The sequence below is a fragment of the Bubalus kerabau genome, chromosome 23 (assembly GCF_029407905.1).
Source record: "Bubalus kerabau isolate K-KA32 ecotype Philippines breed swamp buffalo chromosome 23, PCC_UOA_SB_1v2, whole genome shotgun sequence".
In the NCBI taxonomy this organism is placed as follows: Eukaryota; Metazoa; Chordata; class Mammalia; order Artiodactyla; family Bovidae; genus Bubalus; species Bubalus kerabau.
The window spans coordinates 22,754,815-22,779,242 of NC_073646.1; the positions used below are offsets into that span (position 1 = coordinate 22,754,815).

Here is a 24,428-nt window from a genome sequence, read left to right on the forward strand (position 1 = left end):
GGCCAGTATCCCACAACAAGAACAGGGTAGGATGGGATTCAGTGACAGTCCAACTCCAGGGAAAAGTGAATGTGTTAATTGCTCAGTTGTGTCCAACTCTTTGTGACCCCATGGACTGTATGCTGCCAGGTTCCTCTGTCCATGGAACTTCCTAGGTAAGAATATTGGAGTGGGTAGCCATTCCCTTCTCCAGAGGATCTTCCTGACCCAGGGATAGAACCCGAGTCTCCTGCACTGCAGGTAGATTCTTTACTGTCTGAGCCACCAGGGAAGCCCTCCAACTTCAGGGATCATGGGCCAAAAGCATGACTTCTTGCAGTACCCCGTTTCCTCCTTTCCCTCTCAGAGCAAAACCGGGGGGCTCATCTCAGCCTCCATCAAGGACATGCCCTGGAACAATTTTCCCCAGACTGGCCCCAGCAAGGCTCTTTCCTTCATACATTTCCTCAACTCATTATCAACCTGCATGTGTGCAAACACTCACATAATTACAGGACTGGCATTCACAGTTCTTAGAGTGACTGTGTCAATAGGATTTCCTGAACATCGTGGATCCTGGACATACGGCAGTGCAAGTGGTTAGAACTGCCTGGTCAGAGCTGGCCTGGGTCCTCTTCCTGTTTAACCACAGGCTGTAAAACAGAAAAGCTCTGCCTCCCTAGGGAGCTTGCCCGGGATGAAAACTGAATTTGTTTCTTGCAACAGCTTGTAATCTTTAAACATTGCTACCTTCAGGCTTTGCCTCTTGTACATTTCATCTGCTTGAGAAATCACTGTAACCTCCACTGACTTTTTTTTTTCCTCCTTGCAGCCAGCTGAAGGAATCGGACAAAGACAGGAGACTGTCTGTAGAGATTTGGGATTGGGATCTGACCAGCAGAAATGACTTCATGGGATCTTTGTCGTTTGGGATTTCTGAACTGCAGAAAGCTGGTGTTGATGGCTGGTAAGGAAGCTTTCACTTTGAGAGCAACAGTACAGCTTGATCCATCGAAACCTGAGATCAAGAATGGTGCCCTTTTTCTCCTCAAGACTGAAGCAGAATCACAAGTGAAAGCTGGTAGATTGGCTCTGCCACATCAGTTCAGTTCAGTCACTCAGTTGTGTCCGACTCTTTGCAACTCCATGAATCGCAGCACGCTAGGCCTCCCTGTCCATCACCAACTCCCGGAGTTCACTCAAACTCATGTCCATCGAGTCGGTGATGCCATCCAGCCATCTCATCCTCTGTCGTCCCCTTCTCCTCCTGCCCCCAATCCCTCCCAGCATCAGGGTCTTTTCCAATGAGTCAACTCTTCGCATGAGGTGGCCAAAGTACTGGAGTTTCAGCTTCAGCATCAGTCCTTCCAATGAACACCCAGGACTGATCTCCTTTAGAATGGACTGGTTGGATCTCCTTGCAGTCCAAGGGACTCTCAAGAGTCTTCTCCAACACCACAGTTCAAAAGCATCAATTCTTCGGCCCTCAGCTTTCTTCACAGTCCAACTTTCACATCCATACATGACCACTGGAAAAACCATAGTCTTGACTAGACGGACCTTTGTTGGCAAAGTAATGTCTCTGCTTTTCAATATGCTATCTAGGTTGGTCATAACTTTCCTTCCAAGGAGTAATTGTCTTTTAATTTCATGGCTGCAGTCACCATGTGCAGTGAGTTTGGAGCCCCCCAAAATAAAGTCTGACACTGTTTCCACTGTTTCCCATCTATTTCCCATGAAGTGATGGGACCAGATGCCATGATCTTCGTTTTCTGAATGTTGAGCTTTAAGCCAACTTTTTCACTCTCCTCTTTCACTTTCATCAAGAGGCTTTTTAGTTCCTCTTCACTTTCTGCCATAAGGGTGGTGTCATCTGCATATCTGAGGTTATTGATATTTCTCCTGGCAATCTTGATTCCAGCTTGTGCTTCTTCCAGCCCAGCATTTCTCATGATGTACTCTGCATATAAGTTAAATAAGCAGGGTGACAATATACAGCCTTGACGTGCTCCTTTTCCTATTTGGAACTAGTCTGTTGTCCCATGTCCAGTTCTAACTGTTGCTTCCTGACCTGCATATAGGTTTCTCAAGAGGCAGGTCAGGTGGTCTGGTATTCCCATCTCTTTCAGAATTTTCCACAGTTTATTGTGATACACAGTCAAAGGCTTTGGCATAGTCAATAAAGCAGAAATAGATGTTCTTCTGGAACTCTCTTGCTTTTTCCATGATCCAGTGGATATTGGCAATTTGATCTCTGGTTCCTCTGCCTTTTCTAAAACCAGCTTGAACATCTGGAAGTTCACGGTTCACGTATTGCTGAAGCCTGGCTTGGAAAATTTTGAGCATTACTTTACTAGCGTGTGAGATGAGTGCAATTGTGCGGTAGTTTGAGCATTCTTTGGCATTGCCTTTCTTTGGGATTGCCACACAGATAATATTTTATTTAGTCCTCATGCAAAAATTCCATGGACAGAGGAGCCTGGTAGGCTGCAGTCCATGGAGTCACAAAGAGTCGGACACAACTGAGCAACTTCACTTTCCTAGACTTTTCCATGTAAAAAAAAAAGAAAGAATTAGTTGTCAGTATTTTCAAACTCAGGAAATTTCCAATTAGAGTTTGGGCCTACGGGGTAACAAGTGAGAACAGCTGAGTAGTTAATACTGACTTTTGACAGGATGTGGTGGTGGTGGTGGTCTAGTTGGCTAAGTTGTATCTAACTCTTATCACTCCATGGACTGTAGCCCACCAGGCTCCTCTGTCTATGATATGTTTCAGGCAGGAACACTAGAGTGGGTTGCCATTTCCTATTCCATAGGATCTTCTTGGCCCAGGGATTGAACCCAGGTCTCCTACATTGCAGGCAGATTCTTTACTGATGGAGCAACCAGGGAATCCCATTTGCTGCAGTCCTCATTAGTCCCTATGGTTTTACATCTGTCCCACTTTACACAACAGTATGACTTAAGAGGCCCCATGAGCACTAAAATGGCTCTCACACTTTACTTAAAAGGTATGTTTAATTCACTGTTAGATTTTGACTCCTTAAGAAGATGCCTCTTCACTGGGACTGCTTACCAAGCCTGGCCACCACAGTACTGGGGGGTTACTGTCACTCACGATAAGTTGCTTCAGTTCTTTCCGACTCTTTGTGATCTTGTGGACCCGCCCGGCTCCTCTGTCCATGGCGATTCTCCAGGCAAGAATACTGGAGTGGGTTGCCATGCCCTCCTCCAGGGGATCTTCCTGACCCAGGAATGGAACCCTCATCTGTTATACCTGCTGCATTGTCAGGTGGGTTTTTTACCACTAGCTCCACCTGGGAAGTCCTGGTTACTTTCACAGTCAGCTACAGTATCTCCCTTGTTCTGGCATGTTTGCTTCTAACAACAACAACAACAACATCTTTGCCCAGTATTCCCAGCAAAGAGGCTGGGTAGGTCCTCTTTGATGACTGTTTCTTTCCCAGTTATCTGAGCAGAGGAGTCAGAAGAGATGGTCCACCTTGGCACTAGAACTATGGGAGAAGTAGTAATTTGGCAGGGGTGGGGCGGGTGCTCCTGTCTCTTTAAGAGAAATTGTCTCATTTCTGAATGGTCCTTGCTCTGGACTTTTTCAGTTATAAGTGAAAGACAATCAGAATCAAACTGGTTTAGCAAGAAAGAGAATGGATCATCAGAAGCTCACAAGGGACCTCACGTCCTTTCCATTGTCTGCCTTACAACTTCCTTGTCTCTCCTCCACATTTATCATAGGCATTTATTCATTTTATTTATTTGTGCTCACTCCATCCTAGTCATTAGAAATATATCAAGTATAAGACAGACATGCCCTTGTGAAACTTAGCTTCTAGAAAAGAATGCGAAACCTTGAAGAAGAAATTACACAAAAAACTAATCAGTGACAACATGGTGAGAGACGTGAAAAAATGCAGACGCTGAGACCATAAAAAAAGTGTGCTGATAAGTTCACTTGTACCCTTTTGGGGGAACTTATCTACAAAACAAACAGAGTTACAGAAGCAGAAAACAAACTTATGGTTACTGGGGGTGGAGGGGAGGATAGGAGGGATAAATTGGGAGATTGGGATTGATATAGACACACTACTATACATAAAATGGGGCTTCCCAGGTAACTGTGGTATGCCTGCCAATGCAGGAGACATGGATTCGATATCTGGGTCAGGAAGATACCCTGGAGAAGAAAATGGCAACCTATTCCAGTATTCTTGTATGGAAAATCCAGTATTCTTGTCTGGAAAATCCCATGGACAGTGGAGCCTGGTTGGCTACATACAGTCCATGGGGTCACAAAATCAGACATGAAAGAGCAGGCATGCACATTCTATATATAAAATAGATAACTATTAATAATAAGTACCTACTGTATAGCACAAGGAGGTCTACCCAGCGTTCTGTAATGACCTATATGGAAAAAGAATCTAAAAAACAGTGGATATAGGTATATGTATAATTAATACACTTTGCTGTACAGCAGAAACTAATACAACATTATAAATTAAATATACTCCAATACAATTTTTTTTAAAAAATTTAAAAAGAAGTGTGCTAAAGCCCAATCACAAAAGTTAAAGACATAATTCTCATAAAAAAAAGATAATGAGCATTTGTTAAAGTTTTTCTTAGCTCATGAGTGAGGAAACTGGGAAGATGAATGCCTGATTCCATAGGTTTGAGGAATTTTTTTCAGGCTTCCCCAGTGGCTCAGATGGTAAAGAATGGGTTTGATCTCTGGACGAGGAAAATCCCCTGGAGAAGGGAATGGCTACCCAGTATTCTTGCCTGACGAATTCCACGGGCAGAGGAGCCTGGTGGGCTGCAGTCCATGGATCACAGAGAGTTGGACACAACTGAGCAACTAACACTTTGACTTACACTTTCAGACAAAGGAATGCTGAAATCACTTGGCTAAGTTAGATGTAAAACTGGCTGCTGTTAAACAGGGCAGTAAAATCACAATTTTGGAGGTTATTGTATCTACCAGACTGAAGAACAAAATCTCACCTCGGATTTCTAAAAGTTGACATCTGTCTTTGCAGACTTGGGAGACCATCTGTATCTTACTGGATTGTGAATAATAAATAATAGGACCAAGAGGAAGGAGATAACTAATTAGAAAATGCTCAAGCATGACATTAAAAGGTCACACCATCATCCTTTTGCTTTTTCCCCAAGTTCTGGATAATTTTTCTTGACATCTGGATGATTTGACTTTGCAGGCTCTCAGTGTTGCTACTCAGATTGCTTGTTCATTCCTCTTTAAATCAAGTGTAAAGAGGTTAAACAGAAAGAATACATGATCCCTGGGGGTATAAATGAGACAGGAGAGAACATAATAATAATAATTATGATAACAATAGCTGCCTCTTATTGACTCTTTCTAGTGCCAGGCTCTGGGCTGATCTCTTCCCAGGTGTCCTGAAGTCATACATTGATACAGTGTTAGTCAGATGTGGGGAAAAATATAGCTGCTTTATTTTCTATAATGGACCTAGACTTTCTTATGCGGTTTTGTGACTTCCTGGCGGCCGAGGAGAAGGGAACCTTCACTGCAGATGGTGGCTTCTGGGCTTCATTGCTGCAGGGTGATCAACCCTGCCTGGTCCCTGAACCAGCGCCCACAGAGGCAGGACAGTTCTCTCCCCAACCCCCCAGCTGTGGGGGCATCCTTCTGGCTTTGTGCTGGAGTCCCAGGTCCTCGGCTGTTGCCTCTGATTGTGAGGTCCCTTCACAGTGCCTGTCCTCTTTGTCTCACCCTGTGGGCCACTGCCAGGCCCCACCCTGATCAGTGCTTCCATGACCTCTCATTTTTTGAGTCTCCTGCGTGGAGTTCCGGGAGCTCCATCTCAGAGCCCTCTGTCTTTCCCTCTGCAGCTGCTGCTATGCTGTGGCCCTCCATGCAGGTCTCTGCCCAGGGCTCCGGAGGCAGGGGGCCAAAGCCCTCTGCTTTCACCCCGTCCTCCCCTGTCTCCTTCGTGTAGTTCTCCAGGCCCCTAAGGGCAGGGCTGTCTCCCACAAGGGCCACATCCTTCTTCCTGGGCCAGCGCCCGCCATGTCTCCTCCCCTGAAGCAAACGGCAGAGTGCAGAGAGGACAGAATGGCTTGATGATAAGGGACGGGCCACCAGGAGTAAGTCCAAATATGACTGCATTTACACTTCCATCAGCCTTTAATTCTCCCAGCACTGCTGGGTGGAACATTGTTCCCTGGATCAGAGTAGTTGATCTGTAGAGGGGGTGAGGCGCACACAGCACATCAATGACAGTGCTGGAGATCAGGTCCAGGTCTCTGTGATGCCAGCATCTAAGCACCTACACATCCCGGTATGGTGGAGGCCTAGAAGGCAGACTGGAAGCTTGGCTCTTCTGACCAGTTCAATGCCTTGTGACCTCAGACTTCACGCCCTGTACCACAGCCTTCTTAGCAGGTCTGATTCCATTCATCAGGAGTAATTATAGCAACCTGCCTCCATCTATCTCTTGGGATAGTTGCAAAGTTGATGAAATAATAGTAGGAAGGGAACGTCTACAAAAATAAAAGCCCTCTTCAGATGCTGTAGATAAAAGTCCTCTTCAGATTTAGGGCCAAGACATCTATGATGCTGTCTTACCTTGAAATATACCAAATGCTAGAAATTTGGGTTCTTGACCCAGGAATTTTTTTTTTTAACAGATATATCTTTTAAAACATTTATTCATTTGGCTGCATGGGGTCTTAGTTGCATCATGCAGGATCTTTCATTGTGGCACACAGACTCTCTAGTTGGGGTGCACGGGCTGAGTTGCTCCATGGCACGTGGGATCTTAGTTCCCTGACCAGGGATTGAACCCACGCCCCCTGCATTGCAAGGTGGGTTCTACACTACCAGACCACCGGGGAAGTCCTGACCCAGGAATTCTTTTGACCCTGTGTGATCTAGGGTGTGTCCCATTCCCTCTGTGAGACTCAGTGTGCCCCTCTGGAAGGGGACAAGCGCTCCCTGCTCTTCTGCGGTTCTCATTTAAGGCCGCCTGGCAGAAACAGCAAGGAAAGCGTCCACATGTGACTCACCAGCCCCGGGCCTGCATCTGCTGCTCTGCTGCCAGTTCTGTGTCTGTTGTCAAACCCTCTCCTTTGTGTCTAATTTTGTGTCTTTATACCATGTTCTTTCCTTCCCCTTGTTTTTTCAGAAGTTTATCTGTTTCACTGTTGTTGTTTTTTTTATTTCTTCAAAGAGTCTGGGATTTGTATATCAGTTCTGTGTTTCTGTTTTCTCCTTTCCCATAGGTTTGTTTTGTGGTTGTCTTTGAATTTCAGTTGAATATTTGGCTAATTTATTTTTTTCTCTCTTAACTTACGCTGCTCTTTAAAAATAACAAGCAAGCATTGGCGGGAACAGAAATTTCTGTTTTGATACATCGCATTTGAGCTTTTGTGGCTTACTCAAAGTTTGCAGTTGTATTTTTAATTTTCTTTCTAACATGCTTTTCCTTAGGCATGTTTTATAGCTAGAGGCTATAACTTAACTTAAAGTCTTAACTTTTTGTTTACCTTTTTATTACTAATGTTCAGTGACAGTTTTCGTGCTTTATAGCCAGAGAATATGGCCTGTGCATTTTTCATGTTTTTCTTGCCATTCTGTTTTTTTCAATTTAGCTTAGTGTATGGTCAGTGTTGCTAATTGTTCTGTGTACATTTCAATAGAAAGATTTATTTACTGTTTGTAATCTTGGGCAACATCTTTTTAGTAGCCTCACATATTCCATTCTTATAGCTATGCCTCAACTTACATAATAATATTCTTATTATAAGATGTGCAATGTTTACCTATATAAATAATTCTACAGTAAATATACTTATAAGTGAAACCTTTGCTTTAAATATCTCAGTCGCTAAGTTGTGTCCAACTTTTGTGACCCCATGGATTGTCCATGGGATTTTCTAGGCAAGAATACTAGAATGGGTTGCCATTTCCTTCTCAAGGGGATCTTCCCGATGCAAGGATCAAACCTGTGTCTCCTGCATTAGCAGGCAGATTCTTTATCACTGAACCACCTGGGAAGCCCTTGCCTTAATTATTTCCTAATAAATTCTCAAGCCTGGAATCAGTAGCTTTGAGGATATATGCATTATTAAAGTATTTACCGTATTGTTCTATCATTTTTTTCAATTAATTTACATTCTCACCAGTGCTGTGTGAGACTTTTCCTTTCACCCACGCTTGTCAACATCTGGTATTATAAATTTCAAAGATGATGCAGAAGCTATACATATTTTGTTACTAAATATATATATATTTAGATAATATACATGCATAATGTGATATACATTATATATATACTTTAATAATATAAATGTTTATTATTTACATACATTTGTTACTAATTATGTTGCTTTCATTTGCATATTGCCTTTTTTTTTGTTTTCATAAGTGACTGTGTACTGTGTTTTGCCTATCATTTTCTTACTAATTTAGACATTTTTATATAAGAGGGATAATACTGTCTTTGCTGAAATATGTGTTGCAATATTCCCTTCTTTCATGTTGTATGTTAATTTTGGGGATATGCATTTTTTTCTTAGTGGTATATAAAACATTCCATTCAAATCTAATTAGCATAATAAATATCAAGCCAACTGTCAGGAAAAGTTCTCAAGTTTGTCCTCTAATGCCCTAATTGTTTACTGGATTATCCATCCTAGTGTTCACTGTCTCCAGTGGATTTTAAAACTTAGTAATTATATATATTTTTTTTCTGAAAGTAGATTTTCCTAAGTTCAAATTGTTCCTGCTTCATAGATGCATTCACCTCTTGGAACTCACTGAAAATATGAGTTAGATATTGTTTGGAATTTTGTTTCTTTTGACACTGGTTCTATTTCATGGAAACTGGAGTCCTCATTGTTTCTCTTTATTTGAGCGAGGTTCTTCATGTGCCCACCATATAGAACGGTGAGCATAGAAATGTGAGTGTATGTGTATGTGTTAGTTGCTTAGTCATGTCTGACTCTTTGCGACCCCATGGACTGTAACCGTCCAGGCTCCTCTGTCCATGGCATTCGCCAGGCAAGAACTCTGGAGTGGGTTGCTGTGCCCTTCTCCAGGGGATCTTCCCGACCCAGGGATTGAACCTAGTTCTCTTGCATTTCAGGCAGATTCTTTACCATCCGAACTACCAGGGAAGCCCAAGAAACCTGAGTGTCCTGTTCTAATCTATCATATCCAGATGAAGGGACAAAGAAGTCTTTTGTATTTTTGAAATTCTTCTTTGTCAGGTCTGGGGTCCCGGTCCTGTAGATACCGGGGGGAGGGCTATGACCTGAGACAGCTGCATGGCAGGCAGCCCTGCTACCTGATGGTGGGGCATCTTCTGCCTGCTGGGTTTGTGCATCTCAAAGCTGGAAGGGATCCCTGTTCCTCCTTTCTGATGGGTTCACTGTCCATATCCAGAGGCCATAGTGACAGCATACTGGCCACAGCGAATGTGAGGGGTGGGGGGGGGGGCGCCTGCTCTGACCAATGCCCCAGGCGCTGGTGTGTCCTGTACCTCCTGAATATGGATCAAGATTGGTGACCCTCATCCTATCTCTGGTGGTCTGATCCAGGATTGCTAGTGGGGTCCTGTGAGGATCCCATTGACTGATCACAGCTGGTCAATCCCCCTTAATGTATATCTTCCAAAATACTTTCTACCCCAAACGGATTAGGTAGTGCATGGTTGAGGTGTTGGCCATATAGAACTGTAACTGGATAAAGCTATTCTTCTGTTGGTGTTGCTTCAGTTCTTGAGTTTACTGCAGAGAGTCTCAGAGGGCCCTGATGTATCCTAAATGCTCTTTAACCCTTGCTGTTTGCTGAGCTCCCATTTTAACAAAGTAGGGGGGCAGGCGTTAGTCTCAGAGCCTTTGGTAAGCAAATCCATCTACTTGTTTTTTTTTTTTTTTTTTTTCACTTTTTATTAGAGTATCATTGCTTTACAGTGTTATGTCATTTTCGGCTGTACAACAAAGTGAATCAGCCACACGTATGAGTAACTTTGATTTGCATGTGTTTAATTTTTCACAGATACGTACTTTCTGCTTAACAAATGATATTGGTTTTCTTTACAAGGAAGAGATATAGAGTGTCCTTTTAAAGTGAATTTATTATTTAAAAAAGAGGTGATTAAATGAAAGCATTAAGTCGATAATAACACCCAGATTTAGCAAAATCCACAAAGGTGGATGAATTTTGCCAAAGACTGCTCCATGCTCTCTTACTAGCACTTTAATTTGTGGAACTTCCTGGAAGTCCCTGCTTTGTGGATAGCACCCTTCTTGATTTCCAGCAAAGATACAGATGTTCTCTTATTTTTATATTTCTTTGGGTAATTTCAGTGGAAGTTTGGAAGATGAGCATTGACTATTAAATGTGGAGGCGTCTGGGCTCAAACTGGCATCTTGGCTTTGAGTCACCTATCTGCCTATTTTTAGAAGCTGCCGAGGAAGATTTGTGAATGGAGAAAAACATTGTGATGAAAACTGTAAATTTTGCTTAGGAAGTCTTTGGGAGTGAGGAATTTGGGGTTCTTTTTTTGCCCAATGACTTAATTGTCTTTGGAACGTCCCTTTTCCTTCCTCACGCTCATCTCAGTCTGACTAGATGAAAATATCTTTGTGGTCTAGAAACAAATTGAAACCATCTTGTTTATTATAATATTATGAATATCAGTAACGATGATGATGCCTTTTATTAAGCACTTGCTAAATGCCAGATTTTATTTTCTTGGGCTCCAAAATCGCTGCATGGTGACTGCAGCCATGAAATTAAAAGACACTTGCTCCTTGGAAGAAAAGCTATGACCAACCTAGACAGCATTTTGAAAAGCAGAGACATTACTTTGCTGACAAAGGTCTGTATAGTCAAAGCTATGGTTTTTCCAGCAGTCACATATGGATGTGGGAGTTGGACCATAAAGAAGGCTGAGCGCCAAAGAATTGATGCTTTTGAACTGTGGTGTTGGAGAAGACTCTTGAGAGTCCCTTGGACTGCATGGAGATCCAACCAGTCCATCCTAAAGGAAATCAGTCCTGAATATTAATTGAAAGGACTGATGCTGAAGCTGAAACTCCAGTACTTTGACTACCTGATGTGAAGAGCCGACTCTGATGCTGGTAAAGATTGAAGGCAGAAGGAGAAGGGGATGACAGAGAACGAGATGGTTGGATGGCATTACCAACTCAGTGGACGTGAGTTTGAGCAAGCTCCAGGAGATGATGAAGGACAGAGAAGCCTGCATGCTGCAGTCCATGGAGTCACAAGGAGACGGACACGACTGAGCAACAACAAAAAGCTAGCCACCAGGCTTATCATCTTACATACATCATCACGTGTCAACTTCACCATGATCCTATGGAAAAGGCTTTTATTCCTGTTTATAGATGAGAAGAATCAAGGCTCGAGGGATCTTCCTAGCTCATTCAATTACCCAAAGAGGCAAGGGAAGAGGTGAAAATTGGACCCAGGCATGGTTTGACTCCAAGACTTGTGTACTTTCTCAGGAGCTTGACTACCAGACACTTTGGGAAGGTGTCTATGTAGAAAAACAGCATCATTGAGTGAACTCCATAGTCTTCCAAGTGCTGCCGAGTGCTGAGTGGCAGGGTAGCAGTGTGTTACAGTGAAAGGGGGTAGGAATGCTGGGACAGCAAGATGCAGTGATACAGCGTGATACATCAGCCTTCTTTCAGAATCAGAAAGCACTTTCTTGTTGTTCAGTCACAAAGTCGTGTCCGATTCTTTGCGACCTCATGAATTGCAGCATGCCAGGCTTCTCTGCTTCACTATCTCCTGGAATTTGCTCAAACTCATGTCCATTGAGTTGGTAATGCTATCTAGCCATCTCAACTTCTCTTCTTGCCCTCAATCTTTCCCAGCATCAAGGTCTTTCCTAATGAGTGGGCTCTTCGCATCAGGCTGCGAGGTATTGGAGCTTCAGCATCAGTCCTTCCAATGAATATTCAGTTGATTGGTTTGATCTCCTTGCTGTCCAAGGGACTCTCAGGAGTCTTCTCCAGCACCACAATTCAAAAGCATCAGTTCTTCAACACTCAGCTTTCTTTATGGTCCAACTCTAACATCCATTAGTGGGCCCCGCAAAATGGATAGAAACAATAAGTGTTATAACCAAGAAAATCCTGTGTGTCTATGTGTGTGTACAGGCTGACAAAGAACTTTGCATTCTATAAACATATTTTTTCTGATGTCTTTCTGATGGTTATAAAAATATAAATGAGGGAAGAGATAGGGAGTGTGGATTGACATGTAAATACTGTTATATTTAAAATGGATAATCAACAGAGTCCTACTGTATAGCACAGGGAACTTTGCTCAATGTTATGTGGCAGCCTGGATGGGAGGGGAGTTTAGGGGAGAATGGACACATGTATGTGTGTGTGTGTGTATATATATATATATATATTTATATTTATATGGCTGAGTCCCTTTTCCATCCACCTGAAACTATTACAACATTGTTAATCAGCTATACTCCAATATAAAACAAAAAGTTAAAAAGAAAAACAAACCTCTTCCTGGAAAACCAACGGGGAATTTGAGTTTTTTGCATATGAGCCACCTGTTCTCCTTGTGTGGCCCTGCAATAAACCTTTCTCTGCTCCAAACAAAAGTTTCTCTGCACATACATACACATAATATACCTACCTACACACACACGCACACACACACACACACACACACACACAGATACATCCCCCAAACAAAACCCCATCAACACGTTTTTAAAGCAGTTTTCTGTAGACCCCTCTCCCTTATGCTAATCATCAGAATATGAAGTAGCATCATGGAGTTTGTCTTTCCTTTGCTCCCTTTAGGTTTAAGTTACTGAGCCAGGAGGAAGGCGAGTACTTCAATGTGCCCGTGCCGCCGGAAGGCAGTGAAGGCAACGAGGAACTGCGACAGAAATTCGAGGTGAGATGTCTTTCTTTCAGCATCGGTGGGAACCAGCTAAGTCTGCCTCCGTACTGTTTTTCTTGTTCGTGGTGTGATTTCCACCAAGGCCTTTCATGATCCTGGGCCTTTGAAATGTTGTTCCACCTCCCAGAAAACTACTTATCCTTCAAGATCTCAATTAAGTGTTCCCTGCCTTGTGACAGCATTCTGCCTCGTTGTCTTCAATCAGATTTAGACCTTTCTTTAAAAGTGTTCATTCGCTACCTGGGTCCTTTGGATGGTGGCTTGGACAGGAATGTCAGTAACAATGAATGAAAACAGTGGATAAGGTAGTGGTTATATTCTGGAAGCTGAGTCAAGTAGGCTTGCTGAGGTCTGGAATCTGGATTTGGATCTGTTGTCGGTGGGATGGTGCTGTATTAACGCATGGAATTAACTGTGCTGGTAACTCCATGAAGTACCTACAGGTGCATCTTCCCAAGATTAAGAGCCCTTGGCTCTGACCTTGGGCAGTAGTGCTGGTCTGTTTCTACCCCAGGCAAACCCCTTCTCCCCTGTGGGGCCACATAAACTCCATTTTCCAGGAGTTTGGGACGTATATGGGACGCAAAGGTGTGTAGGACATATCCCAGTTTTACAAAGAAAATGCTTTGGGGAAATAGGTTTGAGTTCTTTCATTAAGTGTGTATTGAGTGATTTTAAAGTAGTTTCATAAGGGAAAACTCATTATTTTGTTCACAGGAACTTAATATACGAAGTCTGATGGGAAATCATCAATTCTAGATAAGCAATGATGGTCTACTAACTCTGAAAAATTGTACGAAATATCTAAAATGAAATAGGTTACTGTCATTGTTATTCATCCAGTAATCTTGCAAGCAAATAGAAGCAGAACGTGACCAGGTAAAGTTCTGTGACAGAGAGGTCCATAGTGCTTTGAGAAGATGTAAGAGGGAAATATAACATCTGAGAGGGCAGGGAAGGAGCCTCTGAGGAAACAACACAGGAGGTTAACCAAGTAAAGGGGGAAAAAAGCCTTTCATTCCAAGAGGAGAGCAGATATAAAGGCCCTGTGTTGGGCGATCTATTGCAACTATGGGATGCTCAAAGACGGCCAGTGTGGCTGGAGCAGAGAGAGCAAAGTGTGAGTTCAAAGTGCGGCTGGGAGGTGGTGGGGGTCAGAGTAGAAGGACTGTGCTGGCTTGGCAAGGGTTTGGGCATTTATTCCAAGAACCCTCTTAGAGTCCCCTCAGCTAGATAGAAATAGTACTTGGATCCTGACCCTTATCTTGAGCCTGCACCCTACGTAAAACCTGGTGATGGTTCTGACCCAGTGGGACTTCCCATCATGGAAGCAAGTGGAGTAAACATGTTGGCCGTGGGCTCATCAGTCTTTCTCCAGGGAACTCTATCACAGGTTCATCCTCACAGGGCCACTCAAGTCCAGATGAGTGGATGAAAGGACTTTCCCTCCTAGGAGAGTTAAGAACTGGACCCTGGGAACTTCCCCGCTGGTCCAGTGGTTAAGAATCTGCCTGCCAATCCAGGGGACACGGATTTGATCCCTGGTCTGACAAGATCCCACGTGCTGCGGGGCAGCTAAGCCTGGACACCACAACTACTGAGTCCGGGTGCTGAAACTACTGAAGCCTGAGCCCCCTAGAGCCTGTGCTCTGCAACAAGAGAAGCCTCTGCAACGAGAAGTCCCAGGACCGCAGCTAAAGAGTAGCCCCTGCTCGCTGCAGCTAAAGAAAAGCCCGTGTGCAGCAGCGAAGACCCAGCATAGCCAAAAGTAAATAAATAAATAAAAAAGAACTGGACACTGATTTTTTTTTTTTTTTAAAAGGTAGGACTGGAGGGCAGGCCTTCCACAGAGCTCTTTCCAGCTCCTTCCCTCAACTTTCTGATGGAGTGGTGTCCATTTGCTGGAGTTAAAAATGTCCTCTTGTGGATGAAAAAAAGAAAATAAGACCAGTGTTTTCTTATATAAAATGAAGTCTCAGTTTTGCAAAATAATTTCTTCTGTCTTAGGGCAGCTGGGGTGACATTTCAGAACACCCAGGAAAACATTTCTTACATGAACAGAGCATTTGTCTGGGCCAGTTATTGGCTTGAAGGAAAGGACTGTTTTATCTGCGTGCAACAAAACGTGTCCCTTTATTTCCCGAAAGAGCCTGCAAACGCTTGTTTATGCCTGAGTGGTAATCGCTCCACACCATAGTTTGTTGATTAAAAAAATGTTTCCAAGAGACCGAAAATTGTTCCCAGACACATAGAGGAATTTCAGTTGACCTTGAACGTGAGAAATGTAATCCCTGTGCAATAACCAATTAGCACCCAGAATGACTCAGAAATTACTTTCAAGCCTCTTATCTGGAGAAATTCTGAGTGATGGTAAAATCGAGCTGCAGAAATTGGCGTAATAGAATTTCATGGTAGGGTGAGCTTGGTGAAGTTACTGCTCATGGTCTGTTTCAGGACGTCGGAGGAGGCTGTTTGGGGACTTCTGTCCGGCCATGGTCTTGCTGATAGGCTGGGGAAAGCTCCACCGTTTTGCTTGGTTCCAAATGGGTCTTCTGAGAGTTGTAGACATTTTTTTGGGGGGGTTGATTTTTAAATTTTTTATTAATAGTTATTTTTAATTAATTGATTATTGGTTTACAATAATGGTTTGGTTCCTGTCACACATCAACATGAATTAACCACAGGTGTACATATATCCCTTGCCTCTCCAATATCCCTCCCATTCCCTCCCACCTCCCGCTCATTCCCACCCTTCTAGATTATTCCAGAGTCCCAGTTTGAGTTCCTGAGTCATACAGAAAATTCCCATTGGCTATCTATTTACAGAAAAATTTTTGATTTAATAAAATGCCCACTGCTGCTGCTGCTGCTAAGTCGCTTCAGTCTCACTATGTGCCTTTTATTAAGTGTTTTAGAAGTATTAACTCATATAATTCAATCCTTACAGCCACCTTGATTGGTTGGTACTCCTATCATCCCCCTTTATCTTTTACAGATGAGGAAACTGAGGCCCAGAGAGGTTAAGCAACTTTCTAACATCCCTCAGCTGGTCGCTGTCTCACTTTGAGTTTCCCCAGAAACAGACTCTCAGGATTCAAGTCCACATGGTTTCTTTAGGGGCTTCTCAGGTGGCGCTAGTGGTAAAGAACCTACCTGCCATGCTGGAGACATAAGAGACTCAGGTTCACTCCCTGGGTTGGGAAGATCCCCTGGAGGAGGGAGTGGCACCCCACTCCAGTATCCTTGCCTGGAGAATGCCATGGACAGAGGAGCTTGGCAGTGATGCCAGGAAGCATCTAGCGTAGTGAGGAAGTGAGGCAGGGAGAGGAAGCGAGTTGGGAAAGGATGTACTATCAGCAAGATACCACTGTGGGCAACTGGAGTTTAATCCTGCTTTAGCTGGGGTTTAGCGTGGGCCGAAGGGTTTCCAGTCAAGGAGCAGGCAGCTGAATTATTATCCACCAGTCCCCCTTCCATCACTGGCTGCTTCTGGGGACTTGGCTTGCAGTGGACTATACTTGCTCCTGCAGTCAGGAAATGAGCCTGTAGACAGAGTCACAGGTGTCAGCGGCCAGAAGCCCAGGTGTAGAGAGGAGGCGGGCGCCAAACGGTCTTGGCTGGATGACTGGGGCTACAGCTGTGCAGCGTAGCCTGTGCCGTTCAGGTGGTTCGAGAGCCAGCTTGCCTGCATTTGAGTCCCAGCTCTTCCCTTCCTTGCTGGGTGCTGAAGGCAAGTTACTTTATCTCTGAGCTTTTGATTCCCCATCTGCAAAGTGGGGCTTATCATGATACTTCTGCTCTCTGGAGGGTCTGTGGCAGTGAATGAAACGATGCACTTTAAACAGTCTGGGGACTTCCCTGGAGCTCCAGTGACTAAGACTCTGCGCTCCCAGTGCAGGGGTTGGGGTTCCAACCCCTGGTCAGGGAACTAGATTCCACATGTTGCACCTAAGACCTGGTGCAGCCAAATAAAAAAATTGAATAAATAAACCAGCCTGGCGTGTGATATTATTCAGATGTCAGCCCATCATTATCATCCTCCCAGAATACATACAGAATAAATAATTCTCCAGACCTGCCCCTCCTGGTCTTTGGAAGGGCTGCTTGGGGGTTCAGAGCATCAACATGGACTCGTAGTCTGCTGGGGTCTCTGCCACCACTGTTGGGTGTGAAAGTGCCCTAGGAGCTCCTTGCAGAGGGTAGGGGTGGTAGTGGAGTTTAGTTTAAGCCAATACAGGCATTCTTCATCTGAAACAGAGCCCTGAAGCCTGGCAGCCCAGATGCCTTCACCCTCCCCTGGTGCAGCCTGGCAAGAGGCATGCTCTTTCTCAGAAGCACCTCTGTCTGCTCTCTCTTTGAGCGCTGAGTCCTGGGGCTCTAAATTGCAGACATGATAAGGCAACCATTAGTGTATCCTGTTTCTGAAGGCATATTCAGCCCAGCAAGACAGAAGATCATTTAAATTTGGGCCTCAGTTTTAAAATGTGTTTGCTCTTTGATGGAGGACCTTGCTAGGCACAAGGTGGCTGGGAGTTCAGAGGGACACAGGACAGGATTCTTGTCCTCCAAAGATCACAAGCCCAAAAGTGTCTAGGATCTGGGAAGATAACAAGGAGTGGGGAGAGCTTGGTGTGAGACAGCAGGACTGGTGGTGAGAGCGGTAAACGAGATAAACTGGAGCCCGAATGTCCCGTCTACACGCACGGTGGCTTATGGATGGGCCCAGTGTTGCCAGATCTACTTCTTTAGAAGAAGCAAGGATTTGGGTTTTTAATAGGGTATCTTCACCCCACTCCAGTACTCCTGCCTGGAAAATCCCATGGATGGAGGAGCCTGGTGGGCTGCAGACCATGGGGTTGCTAAGAGTTGGACACGACTGAGCAACTTACATTCACTTTCATGTATTGGAGAAGGAAATGGCAACCCACTCCAGTGTTCTTGCCTAGAGAATCCCAGGGATGGGGGAGTCTGGTGGGCTGCCGTCTATGGGGTCACACAGAGTCAGACATGACTGAAGTGACTTAGCAGCAGCAGCAGCTCCTAATTTTTAACATATGTCAAGCAACTTAAATATTAGTGCAGACCCGGCCAACAGGCTATTAGACTTCTGATCTAGCATCTAGAGACTAAGATAACATGCTTAGTTCAGGCTCTGATCATGAAAAAGCCATAGACTGACATTTATTTCTCATAGTTCTGGAGGCTGGAGAGTCTAGGGTCAAGGTGCCAGCAGAATTGTCTGGTGAGGGTCTGCTTCCTGGTCCATAGCCATCTTCTCACTGTGTCCTCACATGTGGAAGGGGCAAAGGAACTCTCTAGAGTGTCTTTAATTGGGGCACTAATCCCATCCGTGAGGGCTCCACCCTCATGACCTAATCCCCTCCCACAGGCCCCACCTCCTAACACCGTCACCTTTGAGGGTTAGGATGTCAGCATGTGTCAGCTTTGGGGAGGACACAGACATCTGTCTACAGCATAAGCCCACTTTACCTAAGAGGAAAGTCACACAAGCAAATTGAGATGGAGTGTGGAATTCAGAAGAGAGAAGGTTTCTTGCAGGACTGAGGAATGAAGCTGTTTCCCACTTGCTGCTCCTTGAAGAACAGGAAAAAAATTTTACTCTAAGCAATCAAAGGGAGAAATGGGAGAGTGAGCATGCCTCACTCCTTCCCCTTCAGGGGGTGTGCTGGGCCCTACAGGTGGAGGGAAGCAGATCTCAGGGCTGGAACAGGGACTGGGGACCAGGCACGGTCAGGACATGGATCCTCATGGGCTGGAGATTGGAGTGTGTGAATCAGGTGGGCCCCGAGTCAGGGTTCAGAGACGTCATAATAAAGCAAGGGGATGGTGGGGCGGGAGGGAGATAGTGGGGCAGGAGGGAGGGACGGGACGTGTTTGGATCAGGACAGCCTGGGAAAATCTCTGGGAGCTAGAGGGTGAGGATTTGGGATGATGGGAAGACATGGCCTCCAAAAGCAATGTGGCTTCTGTTCTAGACTCTTCTTTCTTTTTTAAAAGTTTTTTTTTTTTTTAATATGAACCATTTTTAAAGTCTTTATTGAATTTGTTACAAATTGTTTTTGTTTTATGTTTGGTTTTTTTGACCCCAAGGCATGTGGGATCTTAACTCCCTGACCAGAGATCGAACCCACACTCCCTGCATTGAAAGGCAAAGTCTTAACCACTGGACCACCAGGGAGGTCCCTAAGCTCTTTCCTTGTTTGCAGTTTCCCTGGTGATCTGCTTTTAACTACCCCCTCCATGCCTTAACCCTCAAATCCATCTCCAGTTCTTATGTCATTTCTTAACCCGAAACCCACATGATACAACTGCTCACTGGGTATTTATTTACACTGGGTTGTCCCAGAGACACTTAAATCTCGACATATCTTTATTAAAAAATAACTGGACCAAGAATCCTCTCAAATACCTTGCTAGTATCCAAAATGCGGAGACAACACAAATGCCTGTAAACAAGAGAATGGATGAACTTAAACAGTGAATGCTACTCAGCAGTACAAAAGCAAACCACTGATTCGTGCCTGCAGCAAAAGACGTGAGTGAATTTCAAGACCATTATGATGAATGAGAGAAGCCAGGTGTGAAAAACGGCATACCCCATGGAGGAAAACTTAACACTCTCACAGTACGTCCGACGCCAAGCGTGTGGGTTTTCCATCCCAAGAAATTCTCCAGTTCTCTGTGGACACCAACTAGGTGTTCTCCAGTTTAATTCACTTTGGACACTAGCTGCTCAGAGTCAGCACAAACCTCATAGGTTAAGGGCTCAGTCCTACAGGACATCCCCCCTGCAACTTTAGACTCCAATTATAAATATGCTGGTCTCCTATTCTCCCCTGATTTCACGGAATTTGCTGCCATTCGGAGGCATCATTCTGCTACTCACAACAGCAAGCCTCTCCCCGATTGCATTGAGGACCAACATGGGCCTCATTCATCCATTCATCCAACAAAATATTTAGCTGGAAGCTTTGCTGGTAGATATTATATTTATAAGCTGTAGATATTATATTCTACAATATCTGGGATATTGTAGAATATAAGACATACTCCCTGCCCTGGAAGGTTTCCGGTCTGTTGGGAAAACAAATGAACAGTTACCTGCAGCATAAATGGAAAGTGAGGTGGATGAAGGGAGCAGATAGGGACGTCTTATCCAGACAGAGAATCCAGGAAGACTTCCCCGAGGAAGTGAGAATGTGGAGCAGAGAATGTGGGTAACTAGGGTGGTGAAGGGGAGAGAACAATCATCCATATGGGAGCAACAGTAAGTGTAAAGGCTCTGAGGTAGGAGGGCCCTGGGACTCAAGGATGTGAAAGGACAATGAAGCTGGGTTTGTAGGGAAGAAGGACCCAAGAAGTGAAGAGATTGGAAAAGCGGGGAGAGACTAATCAGACTGGGTCGTCTGGGCCCATGAAAGCACCAAGGATCTTAAAAATGATGGGTCACTACTGAAGCATTTTAAGCTTGGTTGACTTGGTTGAATGTGAAGAAGCAGAAGTCACAGTGTGTGTGTGTTAGCCTCTCTTGTCCAACTCCTTGTGACCCCATGGACTGTAGCCCGCCAGGCTCCTGTCTTTGGAATTCTCCAGGCCAGAATACTGGAGTAGGTTGCCATTCCCTTCTCCAGGGGATCTTCCCAATCCAGGAATCAAACCCGAATGTCCTCCATTGCAGGCAGATTCTTTACCATCTGAGCCACCAGGGAAGCCGTGAAAGTCACAGTTGCTGCATGTAAAGCCCAGTGTGGAGGGAGCCAGGTTGGGTTGTCTAGGTGAGAGATGATGACAGGTGGAGATGGAAGGGAGAAGGAATTCTCAAGACAGCTGGGAGGAAGCAATGACAGTTTCTGGTGGTGGATGAGACACGAGGGATAAAAGAAACATGGAGGTGCCAAGTCTGGCCTTCACATTTTGAGTTTGCACTGTGGATACTGGGCTGTGCTTTTCACCGAGTCAGGGGCATAAGTTGCAGGATCCACAGCTTGCCACCGCACTTGAGTTTGAACACTTCACGCAGGCATCCTCCAACTCTGACGATGTTTTCTGTGTGCTTCTCCCTCCAGAGAGCCAAGATCGGTCCTGGGCCCAAGACTCCTGAAGAAAAGACGACCAACACCATCTCCAAATTAGACAACAACGGCAACAGGGACCGGATGAAACTGACCGATTTTAACTTCCTGATGGTGCTGGGAAAAGGCAGCTTTGGCAAGGTACAGTGTGGCTGGGTGGAGGCACCTGCTGCAGAAGGAACCAGCTAACAAGGCAGGCACATTTGCTGTTCATATGGGGCTTATGTTCCAGGGAGGGAGAGAGTGAAAAGTAAATAGAGCTACACTCCAGTTGGTAACCAGTACTGTGAAGGAAATAAATGGAGTCTGTGTCACAGGCAGATAAAGAAGGGACCCACTCATGGGACGAATTGAGAGAGTATCTTTGACATAAATACACTGCCATGTATAAAGTAGATAGCTAGTGGTTCCCTGTGCTCTATGGCACAGGGAGCTCATCTCTGTGCTCTGTGATAACCTAGAGGGGTGGGATGGAGGGGCAGGTGGGAGGGAAGCTCAAGAGGGAGGGGTTTTATATATACTTACAACTGATTCACGTTGTTGTACAGCAGAAACTAGCACATCACTGTAAAGCAATTATACTCCGATTAAAAAGTAAGTTTTTAAAAAAGAAAGGACCTACTCAAACTGAGAAAGTGAAGTAGAAACTGAGACCTGAAGGTTGAGAATTAACCAGCCATACATTCAGAGACCTAGGAAAGATTGTTTGCGGCAGAGAGAATGGCAAGTGCAAAAGCCCTGAGGTAGGGAAGGGCTGGGCACATTCTAGGCTCTGTCAGAAGGTGCTGGGCCGAAATGCCATGAGGTGAGGGAGGTTGTGGGATGTGAGGTTGCAGAGGTGGGAGGGGCCTGATCTTGCAGAGCCTTAAGAGCAGTAATGAGGAGTTTGGATTTGACTCACAATGCAGTGGGGAGCCACTGAGAATCTTAAGCAGAGAAGTGACATGATCAGATTTGGTTTTGGAAAAGATCACTCTTGCGGCTGAGAATGGAAGTGGTTCTTTTCAAACAGCCGCATGGTTGAAGGATGTCTCTGGGACTTGTAGAGCGATTCTGGATGCTTTTATGGATACCAGGAGATGCTGTTTTACTGAAGCTGAGATTGTGTTATAAGTATTCCTGACTTGCTTAGTGTTGTTTTGAGTCCTTTAATCCCTGTGTGTGCCACCAACACGTCTCACATCAATCTCATTCCATGAACTCAGGTGTGCAAAAAGTATCAAATTTCTTCCCCATCTCTATAGTATAAGTCAAAACTCTGGAAATTATCCTCTACTCCTCCTTGGCCCCCCTCTTACCCCAGGTCTGCATAATAGTGAGTCTAGATAGGTTCTCCTACAAAACGTATCATGAATTTACTGAGTTCTCTCCATCTTCACTAATTCAGTCCTAATCTATACCATACATTACCACCTGGACCACTGCAGACGTTCCCAACTGGTTACCCTGCTTCCACTCTGGTGACCTGTAATTAATACACTTCCATGTAGTGGCCATAGTTATTTTTAAAAACTTTACATTAGGTCAAATCACTCCCCTGCTTGAAATCCTACAGTGGCTTCATAAACAGAATACATTCTGTCCTGTGTCCTGGGCTTACATCGCTCTTTAAACTCTGATCCTTGTTCTCTGTTTGATGCCTTCTTTTCCTTTCCTTCTCCCCATCACCCACTGTGCTTGGGCCGCATGGAGGTTCTTTGAAATGTACAAAGCTCCTTCCTCTCTTAGCGCTTCTGTGATGCTGTTCCCTTCCTTTATTATTTGCAGAACTGGCTCTTTCTTGTCATTTCCCTCTCTACTTAGATGTCACCTCTTCTGAGAAGCCTTCCCTGATCACCGCTCAGAAGAGCCATGCATTCGTTCTCCATTATATTTAACTCTCCCAGCACCCACCACCAGCGGATACTTCTCTTGCTTGTCTGTTCATTTGTCTCCTCATTCTAAGATCTGAGCTCCACAAGAGCTAGGAGCTGTGTCGTGTTCACCGCCCTACTTCCAGTGCTTGTGGGTTGAATTCGTGCAGGACCTAGACTGAATGCATGAATTTTCTCAAAGGGCCACAAGGTCTGTCCTGCTACTGCAGTGAAATAAGAAATCTGAGATGGTGGCACAAAGGTGGAAGAGCCTTGGCAGGGAGTGGGACTAGAGAGTAGGAGCACAGAGTAAGATTGCTGAGCTGCCTGGAGGTCTGGGAGGCTAGAGAATCAGCAGTGGTGATAGCAGAGGTCCATGCCATTGTGTGCTTTTTGCCAGCAGCTCTGAGCGTCCTGAGGGTGGAGACGGAGTAGCGTCAATAGATGGTGGATTTGAGCTAGGTATGGGGATTAGCCCTAGAAGATCACGGTAATAAGGGAGTCAGGGTTTCAGGGGAGAGGGATATCCACTGCAGATCCAACAGAGGCTGTTCTAATAGGTACTCAGGAAAACTGTACTGAATAAAGGAGCAACAGCGGCATCTAGACCGGAGGAAGTCGTAGCAGGAAGAGGTTTATCACCTTGGTGTGGGAAAGACGTCTAGAGGCCTAGGGATGAGAAACAAGTGGATGAGGCCACGAGATTTTTTTTTTTTTAAGAGAAAGGGGTTAGATTCTAAAACCCTGACTCTTGTCTTTTGTGGATGTTCTACTCTTTCTTTCTGGAAGCTTTTTAGTTTTTAAGATTTATTTATTCAACGGCACTGAGTCTTAGCTGTGGCTTGTGCTGTGCGTAGTCTCTCAGTCATGTCCGACTCTGCGACCCTGTGGACTACAGCCTGCCAGGCTCCTCTGTCCATGGGGATTCCCCCAGCAAGAATACTGGAGTGGGTGCCATGCCCTTCTCCAGGGGCATAAAGGGGTCCTTATTGTGGCATTCGAACATTTAGTTGCCATGTGCAGGATCTATGTCCCTGACTAGGGATTGAACCTGAGTCCCCTGCATTGGGAGCACGGAGTCTTAGCCACTGGACCACCAGGGAAGTCCCAAGGCCAAGAGATTTAAAATGCTAGCTCTTGGGGCATTTGGATTTCAAAGATGGGGTGGTTTCCATGATGACAAGGAAGAAGGTGGCCTACATGAAGAAGAGGTTCTAATAAGCTGAGGCTGTCAGGCAGTTTTAAAAATTAAATTACATTTTTAATAAGCAGTATATTCACATGGTTCATAATGAAAAGGATATTAGAAGGATAAACACTGAGAAGTCTTGCTCCCACCCAAGTTCACATCCTTCCGTGCCCCCTCCCTGCTACTGCCCCTCCATATATAAGCTGTTTCGTTTATTTAATTTGCATCTTTCCAGTTTTCTCCCTGCTAATTTAACAAATATAAATATGCATGTTTATTCTTGTCCTTGTTGTCTCAAAAGTTAGCAGACTGCACACACAATTCTTCACCTTTTGGATCAC

General features: G+C 44.7%; 1 protein-coding gene across 2 annotated transcripts in view; it reads left to right on the forward strand.

Moving 5' to 3' along the window:
• The window catches only part of PRKCB (protein kinase C beta), a 380,788-nt gene that overhangs the window by 261,495 nt on the left and 94,865 nt on the right, over positions 1–24,428 (forward strand). For both annotated transcript variants that reach the window (XM_055561653.1, XM_055561652.1), the window contains exons 7-9: positions 812–946; positions 12,850–12,946; positions 21,040–21,186. In XM_055561653.1, coding sequence (XP_055417628.1) covers positions 812–946; positions 12,850–12,946; positions 21,040–21,186 — 379 coding nt within the window. The remainder of the gene's footprint in view (positions 1–811; positions 947–12,849; positions 12,947–21,039; positions 21,187–24,428) is intronic.